Source organism: Coffea arabica, chromosome 9c (genome assembly GCF_036785885.1).
Source record: "Coffea arabica cultivar ET-39 chromosome 9c, Coffea Arabica ET-39 HiFi, whole genome shotgun sequence".
NCBI classification, from domain to species: domain Eukaryota; kingdom Viridiplantae; phylum Streptophyta; class Magnoliopsida; order Gentianales; family Rubiaceae; genus Coffea; species Coffea arabica.
Window position 1 is genome coordinate 42553031 of NC_092326.1, and position 22529 is coordinate 42575559.

Genomic DNA, 22529 nt, shown 5'->3' on the forward strand with positions numbered 1-22529 from the left:
TGTATTGATGGTTAATATATAAGAATCCTATAAGTGATTTATAATTTCGAGGCAATATTTTGCCTCATAGTGATAATCAATTAAACTCACTCAAGCTTTTTCTTATCAAAGATATATGATTTCAGGGTATGGCCTTTCGTGGTGGTGATCAAAAACTTTTTCTACCAAAGACATATATTGAGGCAAACCTTTGTCTATAGTAATGATCAATGCCTAGTCTTTTTCTTACAAAATACCTGTAGTTCTGAAAACATATCCTAATTCGTGTTGATGACCAAAGTCAAATTCAGCCAAACTCATTCCTACAGAAAAAAGATGAGCAAGTAGCCAAAAGGAAGTCGCTCACATAGTAAGTAGCCAAAGAGAAGTTGTTAACAAAGACCATCCTGAAGGAGTCAGAATGATTGCTACGGATCTTCATCATCCTTATTCTTAATTAGATCACCTCTTAATGTCATCTGCCTATAGAATTCTACCAGTGAATCATATCAAAATTAAGACAGCGACCTAAAATGATTCCCTAACAACTCAGTCAATGAAAGACTAAAAAAGTTACCTGCTCTAAACAGGGCTGAGACCTGCTAGTTGGTCATGAGAGCCTAGAACTTGTCGTTGCGTTGCTTACCATTTGCAGTATCTTATTCTGGAAACAGATTCTCATGAGAGCTATTTTTCTTTTTTTTTTTTTTTATTTGAGATATTTTTGTCCAAGCCTCGTCCGGCGAGAGGTGCAAAAGGGATGCTTCTGCTTAACTGTAGGGCTTTGATGGAAGCATTACACCATGTCTTTTTTGTTGTTATGCTTTAGAGAATGTAGTAATTAACACGAGAATTTTCCTACAAAAGCTCCCACGACTTAGTTGTCCTGTACGTGGGCCAGCAGCAAGAAAACTAGTTACCAATACAAAAGGATTTCAGGATTTTATCTCACAATATTTCGTCACTAATTACTGGTTTCTCAATAAAGAAGAAGAAAAAAAAAATTATATATATATATATATATATATATATATATATATATCGACAAAGTATACTCCAATTACCAGCCTTCCTCTGTAAAGGTTGGCTGGCTACAAATAGGAGGGTACTAGCAACATCTATCCATCTTCAGAGTTCCCTTGCTTCAGAGTTCCCTTGCACTTTCTTTCCACTCCTCTTCAGTCTATAGTCTCTACAAGCTTGGCCGGTGCAATTCTACTAAGCTACACAAGACGACGTCGCTCAGATTTTCTAATGGGGTTGAAGTCATTCGTGGAAGTCCCAGCGGATTCTCACTTCCCACTGGAGAACCTTCCTTATGGCGTTTTCAAGCCTGAACCCCATTCCCCGCCCCGACCGGCCGTTGCTGTTGGCAACCACGTCTTAGACCTTTCCGTGATCGCTTCTGCCGGCCTTTTTGACGGACCCATTCTCAAAAACTCCGATTGCTTCAACCAGGTCCAACTTTTATTTTCTACTTTTTTGCTCAAATCCCACGACTAAACTCTGATGATTCTTTTTTCTCTTTTATTACTGTTGGCTAAAAAAAATGTAATCTTGGATAAAGATGACTGTAATAAAAATATATTATTGGGATGTTGTCGTTGAAATTTATATTTTGCTTGCGAATTATACTTCTGGGAAGAAAGATTGCTTGAATTTTAGCGACCTTTTTTTTGGCGAAGTAATTGGTCACGCATCACATGGGGAGTGGGCCATTTGGAACTCATAAGCTTTTGATCACTTGTGATTCTGTTGCATTCATATAGATGAAGTGATACAATGGTTGCTTGAGTGTGTACAATGACCGTGTAAGTGATGGTCCGGGGTTGCAATTGTGACTGGTGATTGTAGGGGCCGAGAAAGTACTTTTGATTATCATGCGCTTAAGTTGCGTTCTAAGTAATGTTGTGCCAAGTGTAATTGAGGTTTCTCATATTCTCTTGGGAATGTGATCTTGTTCATAGCTAGCTACTAGAAGGGTGATATTCGATTCTCTTTGTCTAACAGCCTAATCTGAATAAATTTCTGGAGTTGGGGCGACCTGCATGGAAAGAAGCTCGTGCTACGCTCCAGAAGCTATTGTCAGGTGTACCTCTTTTTTCATTTTTAGTTTTTTAAGTTGATGTTTTATTTTTGTCGCTATTGATTTGTTGGGGCAAATATGCCAAGCACTTTTGGCGTTCAGTAGAGTTATTTGTTTGTAATGAGATTTTAAGAATCAGTTGTTTCTTATTGCAGCTACTAAACCGACCTTGCGTGACAGTGCTAGTCTGAGGTCGAAGGCTCTGGTACCAATGGTAGGATATGCATCCACTTCTGAATGGCTAAACAGGGTTCACTTCACTGTTGCTATAATTGATATTTTGCTTGTTGATGCTGCAGGACAAGGCACAGATGCTTCTTCCCATTGTAATTGGAGACTATTCAGACTTTTTCTCGTCCATGCATCATGCTAAAAATTGTGGGACTATATTTAGGGGCCCAGAGAACGCAATCAATCCCAACTGGTATAATGAAATTTGAAGTTTGTTGTGGTTTTTACTAAAAAGCTTGAGCCAAAAACAAAAAAGATAAACAAAATGCAGAAGAGAAAGGAATTGGACTATTATTCTTCTTGAAATATTGCTTACAGTTTTATTTATCATTTTTCGTGGTCTCCAGGTTCCAACTTCCAATTGCATATCATGGCAGAGCATCTTCCATCGTCATCTCCGGCACAGATATTATTAGGCCAAGGTAACGATATGATTGATCCTTCTTTGCCCCTTAAAGTAATTAAGTTCACGAAATCTGGATTGCCTTGTGATATATTTTATAATCTCAGAGTATGCGCTGCACAGACAAATTTCTTGTTGATTAGAATCAATTAGATCTGAGTATTGTCCTTGTCTTGATCTGCCAATTTGTGAAGTATAATTTGTTTCATATTCTTCTCTGCATTGATGTGCACATTGAGCCATGTAATTCTGAAATAACTACTTTCAAACATGTGAACATTATTACATGGAAATTGTTTCGTCTTTCTTTTGAGTTTAAACTTATCTCTATGCTCTTGTATGATGATTCATATTGCATTCAGAGGACAAGCTCATCCTACTGGCAATTCACCACCGTATTTTGGACCCTCGCGAAAGTTGGACTTTGAGCTGGAAATGGTAAGCTTTTGTGGGACATACTTTTGGACAGGATATGGCTTTTCTCTTTCATTTGCATCAATTTTAGGTTGCGTACTAGAAGCTACTTCCTCTTATGTGGATGTGCATCTAATATTTATGACGGAAGATCGTAAAACAGTTTGCTTGTTTTAACTCTTCCATAATCTCAATTTTTCTTGCCTCCTTGTGGGATACCAATATAACTGATTTCTCTTACCTTGTTCTTGTTCTTTGTATGATAAAGGCTGCTGTAGTTGGCCCCGGGAATGAATTAGGAAAACCTATCGATGTTAATGATGCTGCTGATCATATCTTTGGACTTGTTTTGATGAATGATTGGAGTGGTATGGTGAATGCTTAGCTTCATTTAAGGCTAAACTTCTTTAATTGTTTGTTTATACCCAATTAACACAAGCTATATCAACAGCAAGAGATATTCAGGCATGGGAATATGTTCCTCTTGGTCCTTTTCTTGGAAAAAGCTTTGGTGAGCTACCTTCTTTATTTTGTTTTTATCACTTAAAACTCTGCTTAGACATGCTAGAACTTTTTTAAAATTGAAATTCTGCTTCTTTATGATTGCATCATTTCTCCTGTCCCATGGAACATTGCACATTGCTTAATGCTTGATGGTTTTCTTTTGGCCGTGTACGTTTTCTAGGTACGACAGTATCCCCTTGGATTGTGACCTTGGATGCTCTAGAACCCTTTTCTTGTGATGCTCCAATACAGGTACTTTACATTCTCTGTCAGTTTGGAGCACTAGGCATTCATCAATGTATAAGCACTAATACGGCTTTCTTTGCAGAATCCTCCTCCTCTGCCATATCTTGCTGAGAAGACCTCCAAAAATTATGACATTTCTTTGGAGGTATATTTGTTTTAAAAGAGACATCTTTTCGATATTGGGTTTTTTTTTGGGGGGGGGGGGGGTGGGAGCGGATATAATTCTGGATCTCCTATATATGCTCCTGCATGAAAGAAACACAAAGAAAAGGAAAAACTCGAGAACAGAGTTACAGAAGAGGATATAAGAGTTGCTTCATCTGCTAAATTGATGCTTTTCATTCTTGTCACAATGCAAGGTACTCATTAAACCTGCTGGACAAGAAGATTCCTTTGTCATCACAAGAAGTAATTTCAAGCACTTGTAAGTAGTCTTATATTCTATAAATTATTTAGTTGCTCATCAGTCAAATCATTCACTATGAATGCTGCTGTGGATGAACTTCTCATTGAATATCATTCAGATGCTTTTTCGAGCGTTATGTTGGAATTTGTTGATTATCTTAACTTTAAATAGAAAGAAGTCCCAATTCCGACACAAAACTGGAAAAGAGAATTGACTTTTCCTGCCAATGAGAGATGCATGTTCATAATTATAAGCATGGTGGTTAGCTGTGAAATCTTGTCTTTATTTCGATAAAGGTATATTGATTTTGAAAGTCCTAATGACTGTTGAAAATCTATTTGCACACAGATACTGGACAATTACCCAACAACTTGCACACCATACTATAAATGGTTGCAATCTAAGGTCTGGTGATCTCCTTGGAACTGGCACAATTAGCGGACCTGTAAGATTTAGAGCTCTGCAGTTTGAACTTGTTCTTTTAATCTTGGGGAAAAGCTGCTAGTACCTTTCGCCTAAACTGCATTCATATGAGCATTTATTTCTCTACAGGAACCAGAATCTTTTGGATGCTTGCTGGAATTAACCTGGAATGGGCAAAATCCAGTGTCTTTAGGCGCAACAACCCGTAGATTTCTAGAAGATGGAGATGAAGTGGTTTTTACTGGTTTTTGCAAGGTTCATTCATAATGTCGATTTTTCCACTCCTATGTTTAATACTTTCCCAGCATTCTCTAAATGATTCCATCCTTGAGGCCGACAATAGTCGTTCTTAAGAGCATCTTAGCTCAGTATATTGAGTAATCACCACCTTGTCTGCCCTTTCATCAACTCATACATCATCTGCATGCTGCTACCCGCACGCACATACGACAGTATGTTTTGACCGCGGATGGTTCATGGTCCAGTTATTGAAGCATTTAATCATATCGCCATCAACTTTGACCTCGTAAACTGTGATGATGAAATTCATAGAACTTGGACATGTGAGATTTTGACTTTTTGCAGGGTGACGGATATAATGTTGGTTTCGGGACGTGCTCTGGAAAGATTCTTCCGGCATCGACTTGACCGCATCCCACATCCATACTTTGCACAGATTTAAAGAACTCTCGGCATTCTTTGACCCCCCTGCTTTTGCATGCTTCGTGGGAGGATGGATGAGGCGGTCGTTTAGCTGTAAAATTATTCACTCTTAATTTTATGTGCCGCGGACAAACCTAATTTTATGTGATTGTTTGCTTTTGGTTCGTTTAAGGAAATTGGTCCATGTACTAAAAACTGCATTGCCGGTTAAAAAGTCTTAAAGAGGATTCTTAAAGTCTGAGCAGTTGTAAAAATGCAGAAGGTTTTTTTTCCTTTTTCTTTTTTTTTTTTTTATTTTTGTAGAGGGTCAAACAAAATTTTCATTCAGTCAGATCATACATTACAGTTTTTAAAAAATGTATATTAAAAAATAAAAAATATAAATTGTGTCGGAGGACATCATAAGTTAGACAAAAGGTTCTAGTAACTCTTGCGAATGACCGGGAACTGGATATGCTACTGTAGTGTACATGAAATTGGCCAGTCCAACCATCCAGGTGTCCATGATGCGGAGCAAACAAACTCATCAAGTCACAAATTTGGTTTGTATCAATTGGAGTTGTAGCTGATGAGCCTAGACAGTTAGTAACTATTTAATACTATAATCTAGTCGGATTTGAATTTATTCATTTTGTGAGCCATACTCCAAGAAGCTCTTAAAGCCTTAAACGATCAACTTTTTTTTTTTTTTTTCAAACTAAGGGGATCACTCGAGTGCATTGCATAAAGCTATTCAATTACTGAACTGTTAAGTATTAAATATTTGAATATATTTTGTATTAATTGATAAGTGAATCGTTTATCATTTATTTTTTGGAGTAAGTTTTTTGTTGAGACACTTAATTAATTAAAATATTTTATTTTTTTATTATCAAACATATTAAATACATTACATTTTAAATCTATTAAATTTAAAGATTGAATTGAATTACCAAACAACTTAAACATTCATCAGGGTATAAAATTGTTTTGGGCTTTTTCCCATTACTAATAGACCTTTTTTTTTTTGTTTTTTTAGTGTAAGCAGGAGGACTCGAATCCGAGACCTCTTACTTACACTCCCTTCCTCTTATTACTCAACTCAACCCTCCCCCAGTCACTAATAGACCTAATTATACAGAGTGCACTAACAATAAATAATACTAATTCAGAATTTAAAAGAAAGTAATGCCAAAAGTAGTGATTGTTATCATCACAAGCGCTGGGGCCTAGCAATTAACGGGCCGAAGTCTTTACGACAGGACGGAAGCCTATCGCGCGATACGCGCCACCATTATTCAAGAACCCGACGTCCCTTTCGTTTTAGTCGGACTTCCGTCTTCTCTTTCCTCTTCTCCTCGCTCTCACCCTACTCTTCACCCTTCTTTCGACGTCTCCCCATCACCATTAGCACACTTTTTTTTTTCCATACCAGTATGAAGTCGTCGTCATCTAGAAGAAGCAGAGGCGGGTTCTTTTCTTCTTCAATTTCCACTAGTAGCGCTAGCACAATCACGTATACTACTAGTACTTTCCAGGATGAACATCCCACCCCACACCTACAATTCAAAACTTCTGAATTCCCCAACTCTGGTGAACAAGAACAACCCTCTACTACACCTGTTCCAATTTCAGTTCATCACCAAGAATCCTCTCCTGCTGCAAATGCTGCTGCTCTTAAGATACAATCAGCTTACCGGGCTTACTTGGTCCGCAGTCTTGTCAAGAAATTGTCTGCAGTTAATTCAGAAGCTAATTACTGGGAAAGACATATCCAATGCCAGGTATCTATTGGCTAATTTGTTAAGATGGTTCATTTCTTTTTCAATTACGGTAGTTCTTTTCAAGATTTCTGGTCTCTTATATTTCTTTAATTAAGTACTCCAACTATTTGATTTGGAATTCTATTGTGATCCGTTTGCTGTTGGACGAACTCTTTTATTGGTTGCTGGGTGCCACGGTGTGGATTCTCAATTTAGGACATGTTTTAACTGAATTTTTTTGGCCTGCGTGATCTTGAAGTTTGAGACTTCAGTGTGTTTTTCCTTGATCTTGCTACGTTGGGATAACTTCTACATTGGACTATGTTGAAATTAATTATGAAAAACTCATGAGCTGTCTTTCCCTGAGCGGAAGATGTCAATAATCCCACACAAAGCCTTTCCAAGAATAGGCAAGTGTTGCTTGCCGCATTGGGACATTTTGGGCTTCAACTAAATAAAATGCAGAGCAAGAGAGTTTTGCTGTGAAAGTGAAGAAATAACTAGAGTTGATCTTGCGGTTCTGCTCTTGAAGTTCTTCTTCCTCATGTCTCTTGAGACGTTGAGGAGTATGGCAAAAGGTTATGCTATCACTTGATAATCCACTTTCCATACACCTGACCTGATGCCATGATTTAGCCTTCTCCTTTCCTGGTTTACATTACCTTTTAAACTTTCTCTTGTTTATGGTTATATGCTGTGACCATGATATTCCAATTTCTTTCTGGCTTCCATCTTCTCATATTCTCCTTTTATCTGTCTGTCCAATGGCAGGAAACTGTTGATGCTGTAAGGACCAGCGAGCGTGAAAGGATTAAGATCAATGAAGCACTAATGGGGCTGTTGTTGAGGCTGGACTCGGTGCCTGGGACTGAACCAAATGTGAGGGCGCTTAGGAGGCACTTGAGCCGTAGGATTGTGGGTTTGCAAGAGATTCTGGATGCTGTTTGTGACACTAGAGTTGAGAATTGGGATGTCTTTCTAAGGGACTGGGATGATGTAATTTCTAGGATAGAAAAAGAGGCTTGCCGAGAGAGAGGTGGCGGGCATGAGATGGAGAGGTTTTGTGCCGAGTATCTGGGGTTTAATTGCCTACAGAGATTTCTTCGTGATCAATGACCTTTGCTCATATAGAAGTTTTCTACCCTTTTTCTTCAACTGGAATCTCACTCTCTAGGTGCTTCTTATTATATGTAAACCAAAATTTGTAAATCATTATCTCAACACCACAATCTTATGATCGATCACATATATACCATTGTACATAGCCACAGAAGTGAACTACTGACTAAGAGCATCATTTAGGAACTATAATCTCCATGGATTCCAATGAGAGACTGCAGAACCTTACCTGCTTGACGGGTTTGTAAGTACTTGGACAACTAATTGTTCGCTTTATGTTTTCACTGGTTTTGATAGTTCGTAGAATCATGATAGTCCTGCAAAATCCTGTATTTTTTATATTTTATTTTGTTGGTACTTCGTATTTGCTTTGTCATATTCACCATAATCATTTTGCTACGTTTGTTGATTGGTGCAAGCTTGCAAGGCATTGTATATTAGCTGAAACATGAGACAGGAAGATTTTGACTACAATAAATGTGTTTTCATCCATTGAATAATACCACACTGTTGTCTGTGTCCTCTAGCATGATGTATTCCAAAGATTATTTTGACATACAAGAGCATTCTTGTACAGATTTGTGGTAGGATTATTAAGCTCCCAAGGCTCTTATAGCAACCACTTGGTAATGGAAAAAAATTCTGGAAGCTAGCTGTTGCTCATAGGAATAGCACAATATGATGGCCACGTTGTTTACAATTCTTTCACCATCGTACTTTGGAAGCATTTTGTCACAGTAAAAGATTAAGCTGCATCTCTACCCAGGAGTAGTTCCTTCCATTGTTCCTTTTCTCTTTTATTTCTTGCATTACTCATAGTACCGTTCTGCAATTGGTAAAGCAAGTAATGTAAATTGCAACAAAACTAAGGATACCTTACAAAGCCTATGATCACACGAGGAATACATCCACACAACAACTGTTGCGAGAATCCACACAAATTTAACAGCAGAAATACATCAAATTCAAATTGAACACAGGTGTGCTCCTGAAACATGGCTAACGTACACATCTAGGCAGAGCAGCTGCACTTGCACCGGGATAAGCATTTTTTGCAGTCAGCGAGCTTTGGGTAGTCAGTATTGCAATCACATTTCTTCATGCATTTGGTACGAGAACTGCCACCCCACAAACACTTGGCCATGCAACGCATGATTGGCACACACCCGGGGCAGTTGAACTTCATGCCATTAGCGATGCACTGACTACAATTGCTTGTATCAGAAGAGCAGGCTAGTGACGGCCAGGCCAACTCCGAGAGTATGATCAGCAGTAGCATCAGCGTGCACGAATTTGTTCCGATTCTGGACAGCCTCATCCTCCCTTTCATGACTTCCGTCTGCTATAGTAGGAGTAACAAATTTGGCTTGCTTTGCTGCTTGAGCCTTTTGTACTGCTTCTGCTTCTGCTTCTGCTTCTGCTTCTGCAGAGAATGTGAACACATTAATGAAGCGATAGCACTGCATGCAGCATTACTAATTTACTGCAGAATTTATTGACCTCGGAACTAACCTTTTTCTTGGATTGCTCAACATCTCATCTCCTCGTTTAGGCCGACAAATGTCACACTCGATGGCATTTACTTTCCCAGTCCCTGTCTGTCCTGCCGTGCATGCAAGTCTCCTCTCTTCTTTTCCACCTCCACATGGATTGTAAACTAAGGGTGCCACCGCCACCGCATAAAGAACGCCATATAGTTGGTGACAACTGACAACCAACATAGCCGAGCCGATCTTCTATGGACGCGACCATCTTGATTGGGTAGTCGGTACCTGACCCAAAATGGGAAGATGACCAATTGGTGTTGTGTTCTTATATGCTTATGGCAAGCTTTCTCTAGAAGTGGCCGCTGGCCAGTATCAATTTACATTTCCAACGATGGTGTTTAGAGGACCGTCCTTGTTCAGAGCATCTGTGGCAATTGTTTTGAACAATAAATTAGTGTGTGACCAAACAACAAGATGTGCATTTCGTCAAAAAAAAAAAAAAAAGGTTTTTTCTAAAAGTGAATCTAGAACCAACTCTAAGACTGCCCGAGTCTTATAGTGAATTTCCAATTATCATCATTTTGAAAGAGGAAAATAGGGGCATCAGAACTCCAAATGCAATCTAAGTACTTTGTATTTTTGGATTTTTTTTCCCCCTATTTGAAGGAGACTCTGAATATTACAGCAAGAGGAGAAAAAAGAGAGACTTAACTCTCGGAGTCAAATCAGGGCATTAGTGTTTGGGTAGAGTGTTAGCTAAATATATTATTATTTGCGTCAACAATTGTCGTAGAAAATCAGGCCAGACATCAAAAATGTTACCAAGACTGCTTGGAAGTGCAGCCCATTTTCCTCCTGCCACCCTTGTGCAAAAGGGGCTGACATGTTGAAAAGTAGATTATTAAAACAAAACATGTTTTTAAGATAACTAACCATAAACATGTCTTTAGGCAAGTTAAAATAAAAGTAGTTTCTATAAGGATAAAAAAAAATTAAAGATCAAAGAGTCACAAATTGAAACTTCGAGTAATGCATAATCTTTCATACTCAGCAATCCTTGTCAAAATTCTAGTCCAGAGACGGGTGGTCCAAAAATTCTAAGGGCCTGACGAGAAAACTGTGTGTTTGGATGGTAAGTTATTTGAGATATTTTTACTGTAACACTTTTTATGATGTGATGTATATGAGATAAAAAGGTAATTAAAAAAAATTTATTGAAAATTGTAATAGTGATGTAAGCAAATATATTTGGATAAATAACTTACAATCCAAACACACTCGAATTTCTCTCTCCAGGGCTTGTGTACGTAGCCCCATCCATCGCAGTCTACTCTTGGCTCCACTTTTCACGTATAGCTGGACTGATGTGCTTGAATCGTTCACATACCTTGCAATCATTATTAGTAGATGTGGGAAGAGAGGTCAAGAATTCTGACCTTGCCTTTCATTATTTTGTCATCCCAAGTAGTTTCTCTTACTTCATATTTAGAGCTGTTAAACGAACCGAGTCGAGCTCGAGCATAGGACAATCGAGCTTGACTCGAACCCCTAATCGAGTTAGCTCGAGCTCGCTCGATTACTAATTCGAGCTTCACAAGGCACTCGAGCTCGACTCGATGTGGTGGTAAAAAATTCGAGCTCGGGCTCGAACTCGAGTTTGAAATCGAGCCGAGCTCGAGCTCGCGAAAAACTCAAGCCAAGTTTTTTGAGCTCGAGCTCGTTTACGGGAGACACCATATCAGACCCTAGCACACTCGTATTCAACAAGTCCAAACCATCAAATTCAACAATACAAGCTCGAGCCAAATGACAATACAAGCCAAAAACCATAAAATGGAGAAACAAAATGTCCAAACTCGGATTACAATGTCCAAACCACATCAGATTACAACATATCAGTGACCAAAATGTCCAAAACAGATTAGATAACAACATTTCCAAACCAAAATGTCCAAACTCGGATTACAATGTCCAAATCACATCAGATTACAACATATCAGTGACCAAAATGTCCAAAACAGATTAAATAACAACATTTCCAAACCAAAATGTCCAAACCAGATCAGATTACAACATGTCCAACACAAAATGTCCAAACCAGATCAGATTACAACATGAAAAAGTACATAAACGGCCACCATCAGGTATAACTCAAGTGTTATTTGACTATAAATATGTAGCATTTCCTTCATATGATCACGGGGGACTACCAAGAGCAATTCAATGAGTTTTCAGAAGCCACCATCTTCACTGCAAAATGCAAAACATGCAGCCCAGCCACGCTCTGCCATCAGTTGGAAAGGAATCAGGAAAAGAACAAATCATTCTTTTTCTTATTTTGTTTCTGTTTTGAAATTATACAGCCAAAAAATTGTATTGAAAATATAACTGCAGAGGGCTGCCCATGCACCCTAAGCATAGTTAGTGAGCAATGTATTGAAACGAAAATCGAGCGAGGAAAAGAAAGGAACAAGTTTGGGCATAGAAAGATAACCTAGATTCATAACTAAACTATCAAGAACTTTAGATTCAAATTCTAAAGTTTGGGCACAAAATGGGATCAGTTTGCAAGAAATAGATAGACTCCAAGATTACCAATATCAATAATTTGTTTTTCATTTTGTAACAAAACATACTTATTCATCCCAAGTAATTCATCTTCAGTCCGCAAAGATTGAATCTTGAGCTGCATTTGACGTATAATCAGTAATTGAATTTTGATATTTTAAGCAGCATAAATCAAGTAAAATGTTAGGAGTTTTCCTCCCCTGTCACGGGAAAATAATTTCCCAGCCCTCCCAAGTTTAATTAAAAAAAAAGGGAATCACATTACACCATATCAATTTTGACTGCTGCTGTCCAGTAGCACAATCACTGAAGAAGTTTAGCTAAAAATTAAGGCTTAAAGCTAATTTCAGCTAAAAAAAAAGGAAAAAGAAAAGGAAGAAGAATGAGAAAACAAAAGTACAAAGTCATCGTCTATTTTCAGGCTGGCATTAATCTTCCTGTGTCTGAGATCTCTTTAATTGCATTTGAAAGGGAAAAAGGCCAAAACAATAAATCCAAAAAAAAAAAACTGAACTGTTGGATTAATTTCTAGACCAGGAAAACCAATTAATTATTAGATCTGCAATCTATGAACAGGAAATTGCAAAATTTGGAGAAGAAATGGTTACTACTTACCAGAATGTAGTGAATCGGGGTATGGTAGAGGTCCCTGGCTCTACCGAGGTGGCTCCGTACTGCGCTGCTCATGAATTCAGGAGCAGTGACGGTGGCGAGAATGGAGGGTGCTCCGTATGGTGAGTCAGTGACGGTGGGTGCGGCTGCGGCTGTGGAACGGAAAAAGAGTTGACAGAAATCAGAGGAGGCGCCTAGCCGTTGTTGCTGCGGCTGAGACTGCGGCTGTGGATGGCGCCTGGCGGTGAGAATGGCGGTTGCGGGGTGTGGCGTGAGAATGGAAGCTGCGGGGATTGGGGAGTGGCTGCGGGGTGACGGCTATGGAACGGGAAAACGAAGGACCAAAAGAGAAAAGGAAGAATTAGGGCTACACGAGACTTAGTTAAAGTACCACATACATATTGAAATGACGAAAATATCCCTATCTTTCGAGCCTACCGAGCATTTACGAACACGAGCCTTGCTCGGCTCGTGTTTTAAACGAGTATTGATTAGAACTCGAGCTCGGCTCGTTTCTCTCTGTAAACGAGTCGAGCTGAGCCCTTATCGAGCCGGGTCGAGCTCGGCTCGCGAGTTGCCCGGTTCGATTAACAGCTTTATTCATATTCATCTAATTTGATGATAGTTTAATTTTCGTCGATTTTTTTTTCTATGTTGTAAATGCATGAATCTCGTGTTAATTTCTTGTGGAACAAATGATTCTTGCGTTTTGTCTGGGCATCCACAGTCACGTTGGCCAGACAAAATATATACCCACCCAACAAACCAATTCACAAATACGCGATATTTTCAGTACCATTTTTTCAATGATAATTCAGTACCACTTTCATATTTATACCAAGTGTCATGTTTACTTAATTTGTTATGTGCTGTTTATTTAAATTTTTTCTACCATCATGTGATAAGTGAAATCAGCATTAGATTTGACACCAAATAGTGGCATAGAAAATCCCAACTGATTCACAAATATCATAAAAACCAAATAGTAATAGGTTTAGACCATAACGATAAAAACCAAATAGTAATAGGTTTAGACCATAACGATCCAATTAGCTGAAACAAATGGAGAGGTGGGGAAAATACTTTGAGGGTGACCTTGTTTGAATTGCTGTTTTCCGTCAAAAAATTACGTCAATTTTCGTGATCACATTTCTCTATTATCTTTTTCCCTCACATACATTAAATCGCTACAGTAATTTTTTCATAAAAAATTATAAAAAATATAATCCAAACACAATTTTAACCACCATCCTTCCATTCTCAATCTAAATTATTAATATTGAAAACTGTGCAAAGTGCTACTTTTTAAGATGGAGATGTATGAAGTATGAACCCTTCAACATGATTAAGGTCAGCTCCTTGCCAATTTTATAACTGCAGTCTATTTCATTAAGATTTAAGAAGGAGAATAAAATAAAAAGTGACACCGGCTGATAGATCCCTGAATTAATCGGCCCAGTTCTAGAATCCGTTAATTAGCTGCTGCCATTTCCTTGGAGGAACGGACAGGTAAGGTCGTTGGGGCTAATTAGCCGCTGATGCTTTACAAACTCAATGAAGGCGAGTGACTCCGTACATCCTTTCCAATCTGCCCTGCCCCTTAAAAATGGTGGTAAGAAGAGCCAAAAACTGGTGTAGATAACGAAGGCTAGCGTTAATGGCCCTGATATAATTCCAGGGATCCAAATCTTTCCCTTTAATGCCCTTTTAGCAGCAATCTCTACAACCAAAGACACCCCATGAAGCAGAAAGAAGCACGTAACTTCACCTGTGGGCTTCAGTCTTCCGATGTTATAGAAAACCAGCTCGTGCATTATTCCGGATACCAAAAACGTTGCCACCACCGCCGGAAGAGCCCTCCATTTCTTCCCGATCAAGCTTGAAGAAATCGAGCGAACCGGTTCATAAACTGTGGGACGGAGAATATTAGACACCATCAGATTCCACCTCCTCCCCCAAAAATCTTGAAGCGAAGTAGCCAAGTACGGCTCGTCAAAGTGCGGTTCCAGTTCGACTCCAATCAGTCCTCTAGCGAGCCCCGCTACCATGGCAAGTACGAGTTCTAGCGTGAAATATATGTGAAGGCAATAAAAGAACCATATGATGTTTTGTTGGATGGAGTCTTTGTACGAATATACTCGAATGCACAAAACCAAGAGCACGATCTTGATGACATAATTTAGGGGCGATCTTTGGCCTTTCTTGGTGGATTCTTGGGGAGAAGGAGCTTGTTGAAACTTGATCGGTAAACAAGCCAAGGGAATGAAACGAGATAAGGGGATGGATTCGGAGGAGGACAAAGGGCCTTTGTTGAAGGCAAATAACAGGAGCTTGAAGCTACCTAGCCATGCTATGAAGAAAGAGGAGGTACCCCCAAGATGGATGGTGGTTAGATTGAGAGGGAGAAAGATGAAGAGACATGCTACTGGAATTATAGCAAGCAGTCTCAGGATCCCTTTTGGGAAGATTTTGTCTACGGTGTAACAGTAGCATAGAGATGACAATATAGTTGCTGATACAAAAACGAAGTTGCTGATCTCCCCTTCCATTGATCTTCGATGGCTTTCAGGTACTTCCCCCAGATCTACAGCCAGGGCGTAGAAGGTTCAAGAATGGATAAAAAGGGGTGGTTGGACTGTGTACTGGTAGTACTTACTACTATTTATGAGATCAATATGTCTGGATGGCGGGCGTGTTACTTAATCAACGTGATAATAACAATAATAATAATAATTTGTATACATGATTCTACAAGAAATGCTATAAGCATTAACTAAACTTGCTTATAATCACGATTGCACGAAACTCTATGCATAATTGTTGTGGTTAGCTAGAGAGGTGGGGTTCGCTAGCTTTTTGTTGGTTTTTTTTTTTTTTTTTGGGTTTTTGGTGGGGTTGGGGGGAGGTGTTGAGATGCAATTCGTTAAAAAAAGAAACAAAAAAAAGAAAAAAGAAAAGAAAAGGAATAAAGGTTACTAGCTAGTATTAGTCACTAGCTGAAGAAAATTATGGGATAGCTGTTTTCTTTTGAGCAAGTCAACATTTGACTTGAAATGTGGGAGTAAAATACCCAATCAGTCTTGGTCCAGGTGGTCCTGTTGGACTGGGTGTACCAGATTGTTTAGGCATCCCAGCTGCTCCAATGGTCGTGTACATTCCTTAAAGGTCTTTATTTTTTGTACATTCATTTCTTTATTTGGTATTCATAATATTCTTATATTCGTGGTCGACGGTCTCATTTGGAGACCTAGAGGAACTGGTATTTGCTGCTTTAGACCATGTCTCCTGAGTTTAAAAACTAAAAAAGCTGCGCACTAAAATAATTAAATAAACTGCAGGTTGAGAACTCCTTGCCCGGGAACAGTGTAGTGTAGTTTATCAATACTTTCTTCTCGAGTACTGCACAAGATTATAAAGGAATGCGTGCTTATAAAATACTACGAGATAATGCAACTAATTGGCAGCTGCTGTTACTAATCAATAGTGGTGAAGAGATGATGAACAAAAAATGGAAAAGATAATGAACAGTGTATTTGCCATCAGATTGCACTTTGTACGTCCTTTTTCATATCATGTGTAGAGTTTGCAACATTTTATTCTAAAGTTGTACGTTATTGAAAGTGAGTTACACCGTGTGAATATAAAGTTACATTTTATGCATTTTGTACAAACTGATCCGAACGATTTTCCTAACAAGCGTTCAGCGCAGTCTCAATTCCAACGTTTAGGGTTTAATGGAATCGTACTGTATTATGTTGCATCCGTAAGTTGCGGTATTGACTTCAGCTTTGATGTACTGTGTTGATTTAGTTTTGAGTTTGACGAGTAATAGCAATACCCTACCTCGGAAGAAAAAAACACCTGCGTTGCTTCCCAGCATGATCGAAACCATTCTGGGTCAGTAGTAACATTGCAATGTAATTTGAGAAATAGCGAAAAAAATAATCAAGAATATATGAACAAAAGAGGGGTGTATCATCATTTCTGTATAAAAATAAGCGAAAAAAAAAGCAGCCTTGGAGGCCTCAATTAACTATTTACCGCAGGAAAATCGGATGTGACGTTAATGAAACACTTTCCACTCTATTTATTTGTTCGTACGAGTGAGTAATGACTTCAGCAGCTGGAGTTTGGGTGCTACATCCAATTCTACGGATTTTCACCCGTCCCTGCAAGGGCCAAGATTTGTCCTCAAAATTTTATGCGGTTGAGATTATATCATGTAACTCGATTTTCACATCAAGTGTGGGTTTCATCATTATCAGTTGTGAAAATGCATCCTGTGAAAAAAAAGTTACACGATGTACAAAGAAAATTACGCGCAATTGATAATGACCAAAATTATCAGGGACCGTCTCTGCCCCGAGTCCCAATTCTACATATCTGCTTTTCGGGTTGGAAAGCTACAGTTCACAGTTAACGGTCGTTTATGGTCGTCGGAATAAACAGGGAAGGGGAAAATAAAATAATCTGCGCTGTCGGCTGGAAAGAATAGCAGCATTAGTTGTTGGATGTTGCTGCTCTAAGATAGTCTGACTTTTACTTATTTTAAACTTTATTTAGGCCGCCGGGGGGGCCTAGGTGATATCCGACAGATCTCAACAAAGTAGTTTTATGCTAATACAAATTTGAACAAGACTACACTGACTATCTTTATTACTTGTATAGCAAAATGACGTACTCACGAAATCTCATTCCAAAATCACCATTCCCATACCTCTAAAGCAAACGACAAGTATGGATGTCAGTCCAAATCGTGACTCACAAACCCTCTTATCAAACGGCCCCAAGATTGGATTTGTTTGAATTGCTAATTTTAGAAAATATATTGATTCGATTTAATGTATGTGAGGAGGTGATTTTTGGTTGGTAACTAGACCGACCTGGATCAGTCCTCCCTGAGATGAAGTGAGGTGAACTCCTGTGTCCGAAGTGAACCTCCTCGTCCGAAGTGAGTGGCGGGGCTTCTCCCCTGGTATCACTCCGACGATCAAGTTAGTATGAGAACGAGAATAATGAGAATAAGTTAATGAACAGTGTCCGCTTACTTGGTGGGAGTGTGAGGGAGGTATTTATAGAAGAGTAGAGGCGAGACTCTGGACTTATGTTAGTGGGACCCACTCTGACATTACGGCTCTGTCTCCTGTCGGGGAGTCTGACTCTGACACTGTAGCCGCCTGGGAGTGATGACGGAGGATATGGTGCAGGTGCCATCAAGTGCCTCCCGTGCTTTTCAGATAAAGTGCTGGTCCTGGAAGATGTCAGGCAGGTTGACATCATCAGCGTGCGGCCGAGGTGGATGTGCCGAGATCACCTACACGGTGGACTAGGGATGAAGCCGGGCTCTGGGTTGTGCTCAAAACAGGGATGGGCTCCGATGAGGGACGAGGTGACTTCACCTCGGACACGCGGGGTGGCCGAGGTGAGCACCCTCAATAAGCCCCCAAAGCCTCGGGGCTTCGGGCCAGGGAGGTACCGAGGCTTCTTTGTGCCGAAGTCGTGAAGAGTCGGGGTCCCAAAACTACTCCGGGAGATGCGGGGACGTGACACGTGGGCGAATCAGTTGATAGGACGTGGTCACTGATAACCGTCGCGTCGTGAAGTAGTGGGACGTTTCGTGCAGAAGGTGTCAGTCGAAAGGACGGGGCATTAATGAGGAGAGAGAGAGGCGTGGCGTTTCGAATTCGATCGTGGTCGTCTTTTCGTATTCTTGCCGCCTCTTCGGATTCTGGCCATCCCCTATAAATAGGTGGTCCCTTTCACCGCATGGCCCATCACTTTCTTTCTTCGCTTGTGACTTGCAAAATTTGCGAGTGTTGCCGAGGTCAGTTTTTCCAGCCGAGATCATAGCCGAAGTCATCCACTTCGTCCAGTTCCGTAAACGATAGTAAGTATCCCTTTTCTTTCTTATCTCGTCTTTCACTCATGGCCAAGACGGCTAAAACCCATAAAGAAACCGTGACCCCGAGCTACCAGACCGAGGTGAGGGCGGATCCTGAGGAAGAAGCAACGACGTCCAACTCGGAGGGGTCGGCACAGAGTTCTGAGGAAGGATCGACCGAGGTGAGAGCCGGAGAGATAGCCTCGGAACTGGAATCGTCCGAGATCAGCGAGGGCGGCTCCGAGGTGGAGTATAATACCGAGCTCGGGACCGAGATACCCCATGACGAGGGTGTACCGGAGCCAGTTGCTCCAGTGGACGTAGCCGACATCGACTTCGGCCAGATGCCGAAGTTTAGGAGTCGCGTAGGAAGAGATAGGGCCATGAGGGTGGTAGACAAGTACCCATTCCGGCCGTGGTACGAAATATTGCCGCCCGAGGCGGATGACACAGCCGCGGAGCCCCCCTTTGGCATGGTGGCCGTCTACGTTCAACAGCTGGAGGCCGGGCTGAGGATGCCGACGTCGAGGTTCCTCCGAGATTTACTTCGTCACTTCCGGGTGAGAATCACCCAACTCACCCCGAATGCGATCCGCATCATTGTGGGGTTCGAGATGCTGTGCCGACATCAGGAGGTGACTCCTTCCGTCGATCTCTTCCGCCGATGCTACACCCTCAAGGCGCACGCGTCGGACAAGGGATGGTTTTATGTTGGCAACAGGAACAATGCCATCCCGAAGTTGGTGATCGGTGCTCCCAGCTCGATCAAGAACTGGAAGCGCGACTACTTCTTCGTGTCCGGAGTGGACTTCCCGAGGGACTTTTGGTGGAGGCCAATTAAGGCGAAAGCCGACCCCTCTGCCGGGGATGCCGAAGAGGAGTCCTTCCAGAAGTTGATGAAGTCGGGACTTCGGCTGTTCAGCCATGACTACCCCGAGGCCGTGCTCGTAGATGGGGGGATAAGTCGAGCCGTGATCAACACTACCAAGACTCCCTTCTTTTCCATTAAACTTGAGAAACCTTGTAATTTTCTTTCATGGCTTTTCTTTTCATTTCGGCTAAGGCATATGATAATATTTATTCCTTGTGCAGTGACTAAACTGTCTGACCTCGTCGTCTCCGGCTCGTCCGAAGTGGCCAAGAGGCAGAAGAGGAAAAGTTCGGACGAGACGTCGGCCCCTCCGCCGAAGAAGAAGAAGTCACCAGGATTGGCTATCCAGACTTCGGCAGCCAAAAGTAATCCCACCCCGGCAGGCCAGAGCAGCTCAGCAGCCGCGGCTACTGGGTCCACCTCGTCTGTGCCAGAGGGGGTGCCCTTTGGAGCCGTCGCGGCACTTCCGCCTCCTCGTGGCCGAGACAAGCAGTTGAAGGCTCCGGTCAATCCGGTTTCGGGGACCTCGCTATGGAATCGTTTCCACAGCCCCCCAGTGTTTCCCGGAGACGAGAAGACGCACTCCGGCAATCATTGGTGTCCGAACTGGAAGATTTCGGTCAACGACAGGTGCCAACATCCTCGGGTCGCTCAAGAGCTAGTAATGCACTCCACTCTGCCAAGGGATTTGGAGTTCATGAAGAAGCTGAGCCCGGCCGAGTTGGTTCAAAGTCTGATGGTGACCACGGCTTCCACCTCAGCCTTCGCGGCCGAGATGGCACACCGATATTGTGCTCTGGTCGATGAGCAGGACACCGGCAAGCTACAGAACCAGATCTCCAAGTTGGAGAAACAACTGGCGGTGTCCGAGTCTGAGAAGGCCGAGCTTGAAAGGCGGCTTAAGGAGGCCGAGGTGAAGGATGAGGAGGCCGTGGCTACTGTCAACAGTCTCAGATCGGCTCTCGAAGAAGAGCAGAAGAGGGGGGACGAGGCGAAGAAGTCCCACCAGCAAGCCCTTGACAGTGCTGGAGCCTCGGCAGTGGACGAATTCCGGAGGTCTGGGGCCTTCACCAGGGATCTCGGTCAACTGCTCACGCCGAACTTCATGTTTGGCTTCACATCGGCCATAGATGAGGCTGCAGCTCATCTCTCTCCCGAAGCCTTGGAGTCTCTGAAAAATCATACCAGTTACAACGAGGACTCCAAGGAGTTGTGCGACCGGATGGCTGAGGGCCTCCAGGCTGGAAGGAACCTGGCCGAGGTCCAGGCCGAGTTCAACAAATGGCTGTCCGAAATCGACGAAGTGTTAGAGGGGGTTGAAGAGGAAGAAACTGGAGAGGATGCCGGGGGAGACGAAGCCGGAGGGGACGTCGGCAAAGAGTCTGGAGATGAAGTTAACCCCGGCGGAAAGGAGGCCGAAGAGATGGATGCCCAGGAGGGAGCCAAGACCGGGGATGCAGCCGATACGGGGATTTAGGCTTGTAGGCTTCAAGGGGGTGGTCGAGGTGAAGTGTTTAGTAGCGTTCCGACCTCGGCCTTGTAATTTTTGTAATACTTCTGTTGAATGAAAGTCTGTTTCTTCTCATCTCAGCGTTTTTTGTTTCTTGCTTTGATTTCATCCCTTGTTTGTCCCCCTTATTTTTTAATAAAATATGCTGGGCATCATATCGTTGAAAAATAACTAAATAGATGAAGTCATAACTTGACAAGATAATTGGATGAAACAACTGAATGAAGTCACAACTTCAAGTATAATACAACCTAAGGTTCTCGGCGTGCCAAGACCTCGGCACTAATGAGCCATCTCGGTAACTCAGTTTACAATACCCCTTAGGGTCAGATTCCACAACTCGGTAGGGGCCTTCCCATTTTGGGCACAGTTTTCCTTGAGGCTCAGCTCGGCTGACTGAGTTTTTTCTGAGAACCAAGTCTCCAGGGCGGAATCTACGATGTCTGACCCGGGCATTGTAATAGTGTGCCAGTGTGTTCTTGTAAGAAGCTATCCGGGCGGAGGCGAGGTCCCTTCGTTCTTCGACGAGGTCGAGGTCCAGCAGCCTCTCTTCGTCATTCACCTCGGCGGCATAAGCTGCCAGCCGAGGGTTGGGGGTAAGGATCTCAGCCGGGATGACAGCCTCGGCTCCGTAGGTCAGGGAAAATGGGGTCTCTTGAGTCGCTGACCTCGGCGTGGTCCGATATGACCACAAGACACTGGGGAGTTCCTCCACCCAAGATGACCCAACTCGGTGTAGTCGGGTCTTGAGGCCATGCAGGAGAGTCCGGTTGAAGTTTTCTGCTTGACCATTGGCCTGGGGGTGGCCTACCGAAGTGAAGTGTTGTTTGATGCCGAGGTTCTCGCACCAGGTCTTGAATGGGTTCTCGGCAAATTGTCTCCCATTGTCCGAGATGATGATCTGAGGTATGCCGAAGCGGCAGACAATGCATTTCCAAAAGAATTTCTGAATGGCCAGCCCCGAGATGGTGCGAAGTGGCTCGGCCTCGACCCACTTAGTGAAGTAGTCCACAGCCGTCACCAGGAAGGTATAGCCCCCGACCGCTTTAGGGAAAGGACCTATGATATCTGTCCCCCATTGCTCGAATGGCCAAGGTGAAGTGATGGGGACCATGAAATTTGAGGGCTGGTGATGCTCGGGTGCGTGGACTTGGCAGGAAGGACAGCTGAGAACGAGGTCCTGGCGTCTTGCCGAAGTGATGGCCAGAAGTATCCAAGGAGCATAGTCTTCTTGGCTAACATCCTGTGGCCGACATGAGCTCCGCACAGGCCTTCGTGGATCTCGTGGAGGATATGACGTCCGGCCTCGGGAGTGACACACCTCAGCCAGGGGCCGAGGTAAGAGCGTTTGTACAATTCTCCATCGCGGAGGGCGTGTCGAGCA

General features: G+C 42.2%; 3 protein-coding genes across 3 annotated transcripts; 2 read left to right on the top strand and 1 right to left on the bottom strand.

The window, feature by feature from the left end:
• Window positions 1–1037: 1037 nt before the first annotated feature.
• On the top strand, window positions 1038–5593 carry LOC113708937 (fumarylacetoacetase-like). The gene is made up of 14 exons (XM_027231668.2): window positions 1038–1437; window positions 1990–2068; window positions 2221–2279; window positions 2365–2489; window positions 2644–2718; window positions 3062–3137; window positions 3382–3481; window positions 3565–3624; window positions 3799–3869; window positions 3946–4008; window positions 4223–4287; window positions 4618–4714; window positions 4822–4947; window positions 5278–5593. Exons 1-14 carry the CDS (start codon window positions 1234–1236, stop codon window positions 5338–5340), a joined length of 1263 nt encoding a protein of 420 aa, XP_027087469.1. The 5' UTR covers window positions 1038–1233; the 3' UTR covers window positions 5341–5593.
• A 1043-nt stretch (window positions 5594–6636) lies between these two features.
• On the top strand, window positions 6637–8716 carry LOC113707871 (BAG family molecular chaperone regulator 5, mitochondrial-like). Its single transcript, XM_027230251.2, has 2 exons — window positions 6637–7118; window positions 7869–8716. The coding sequence occupies exons 1-2, from the start codon at window positions 6771–6773 to the stop codon at window positions 8211–8213; spliced, it is 693 nt and encodes a 230-aa protein (XP_027086052.1). The 5' UTR covers window positions 6637–6770; the 3' UTR covers window positions 8214–8716.
• A 5419-nt stretch (window positions 8717–14135) lies between these two features.
• LOC113707828 (acyl-CoA--sterol O-acyltransferase 1-like) lies at window positions 14136–15635 on the bottom strand. The gene has a single exon (XM_027230159.2). The coding sequence runs from the start codon at window positions 15430–15432 to the stop codon at window positions 14359–14361; it is 1074 nt and encodes a 357-aa protein (XP_027085960.1). The 5' UTR covers window positions 15433–15635; the 3' UTR covers window positions 14136–14358.
• Window positions 15636–22529: the final 6894 nt, after the last annotated feature.

Coding starts and splice junctions, on each gene's coding strand:
- LOC113708937 (XM_027231668.2), top strand. CDS start 1,234: ATGGGGTTGAAGTCATTCGTGGAAGTCCCAGCGGATTCTCACTTCCCA. Junction 2,069..2,220: donor GCTCCAGAAGCTATTGTCAG/GTGTACCTCTTT, acceptor TTCTTATTGCAG/CTACTAAACCGACCTTGCGT. Junction 2,490..2,643: donor AACGCAATCAATCCCAACTG/GTATAATGAAAT, acceptor CGTGGTCTCCAG/GTTCCAACTTCCAATTGCAT.
- LOC113707871 (XM_027230251.2), top strand. CDS start 6,771: ATGAAGTCGTCGTCATCTAGAAGAAGCAGAGGCGGGTTCTTTTCTTCT. Junction 7,119..7,868: donor AAAGACATATCCAATGCCAG/GTATCTATTGGC, acceptor GTCCAATGGCAG/GAAACTGTTGATGCTGTAAG.
- LOC113707828 (XM_027230159.2), bottom strand. CDS start 15,432: ATGGAAGGGGAGATCAGCAACTTCGTTTTTGTATCAGCAACTATATTG.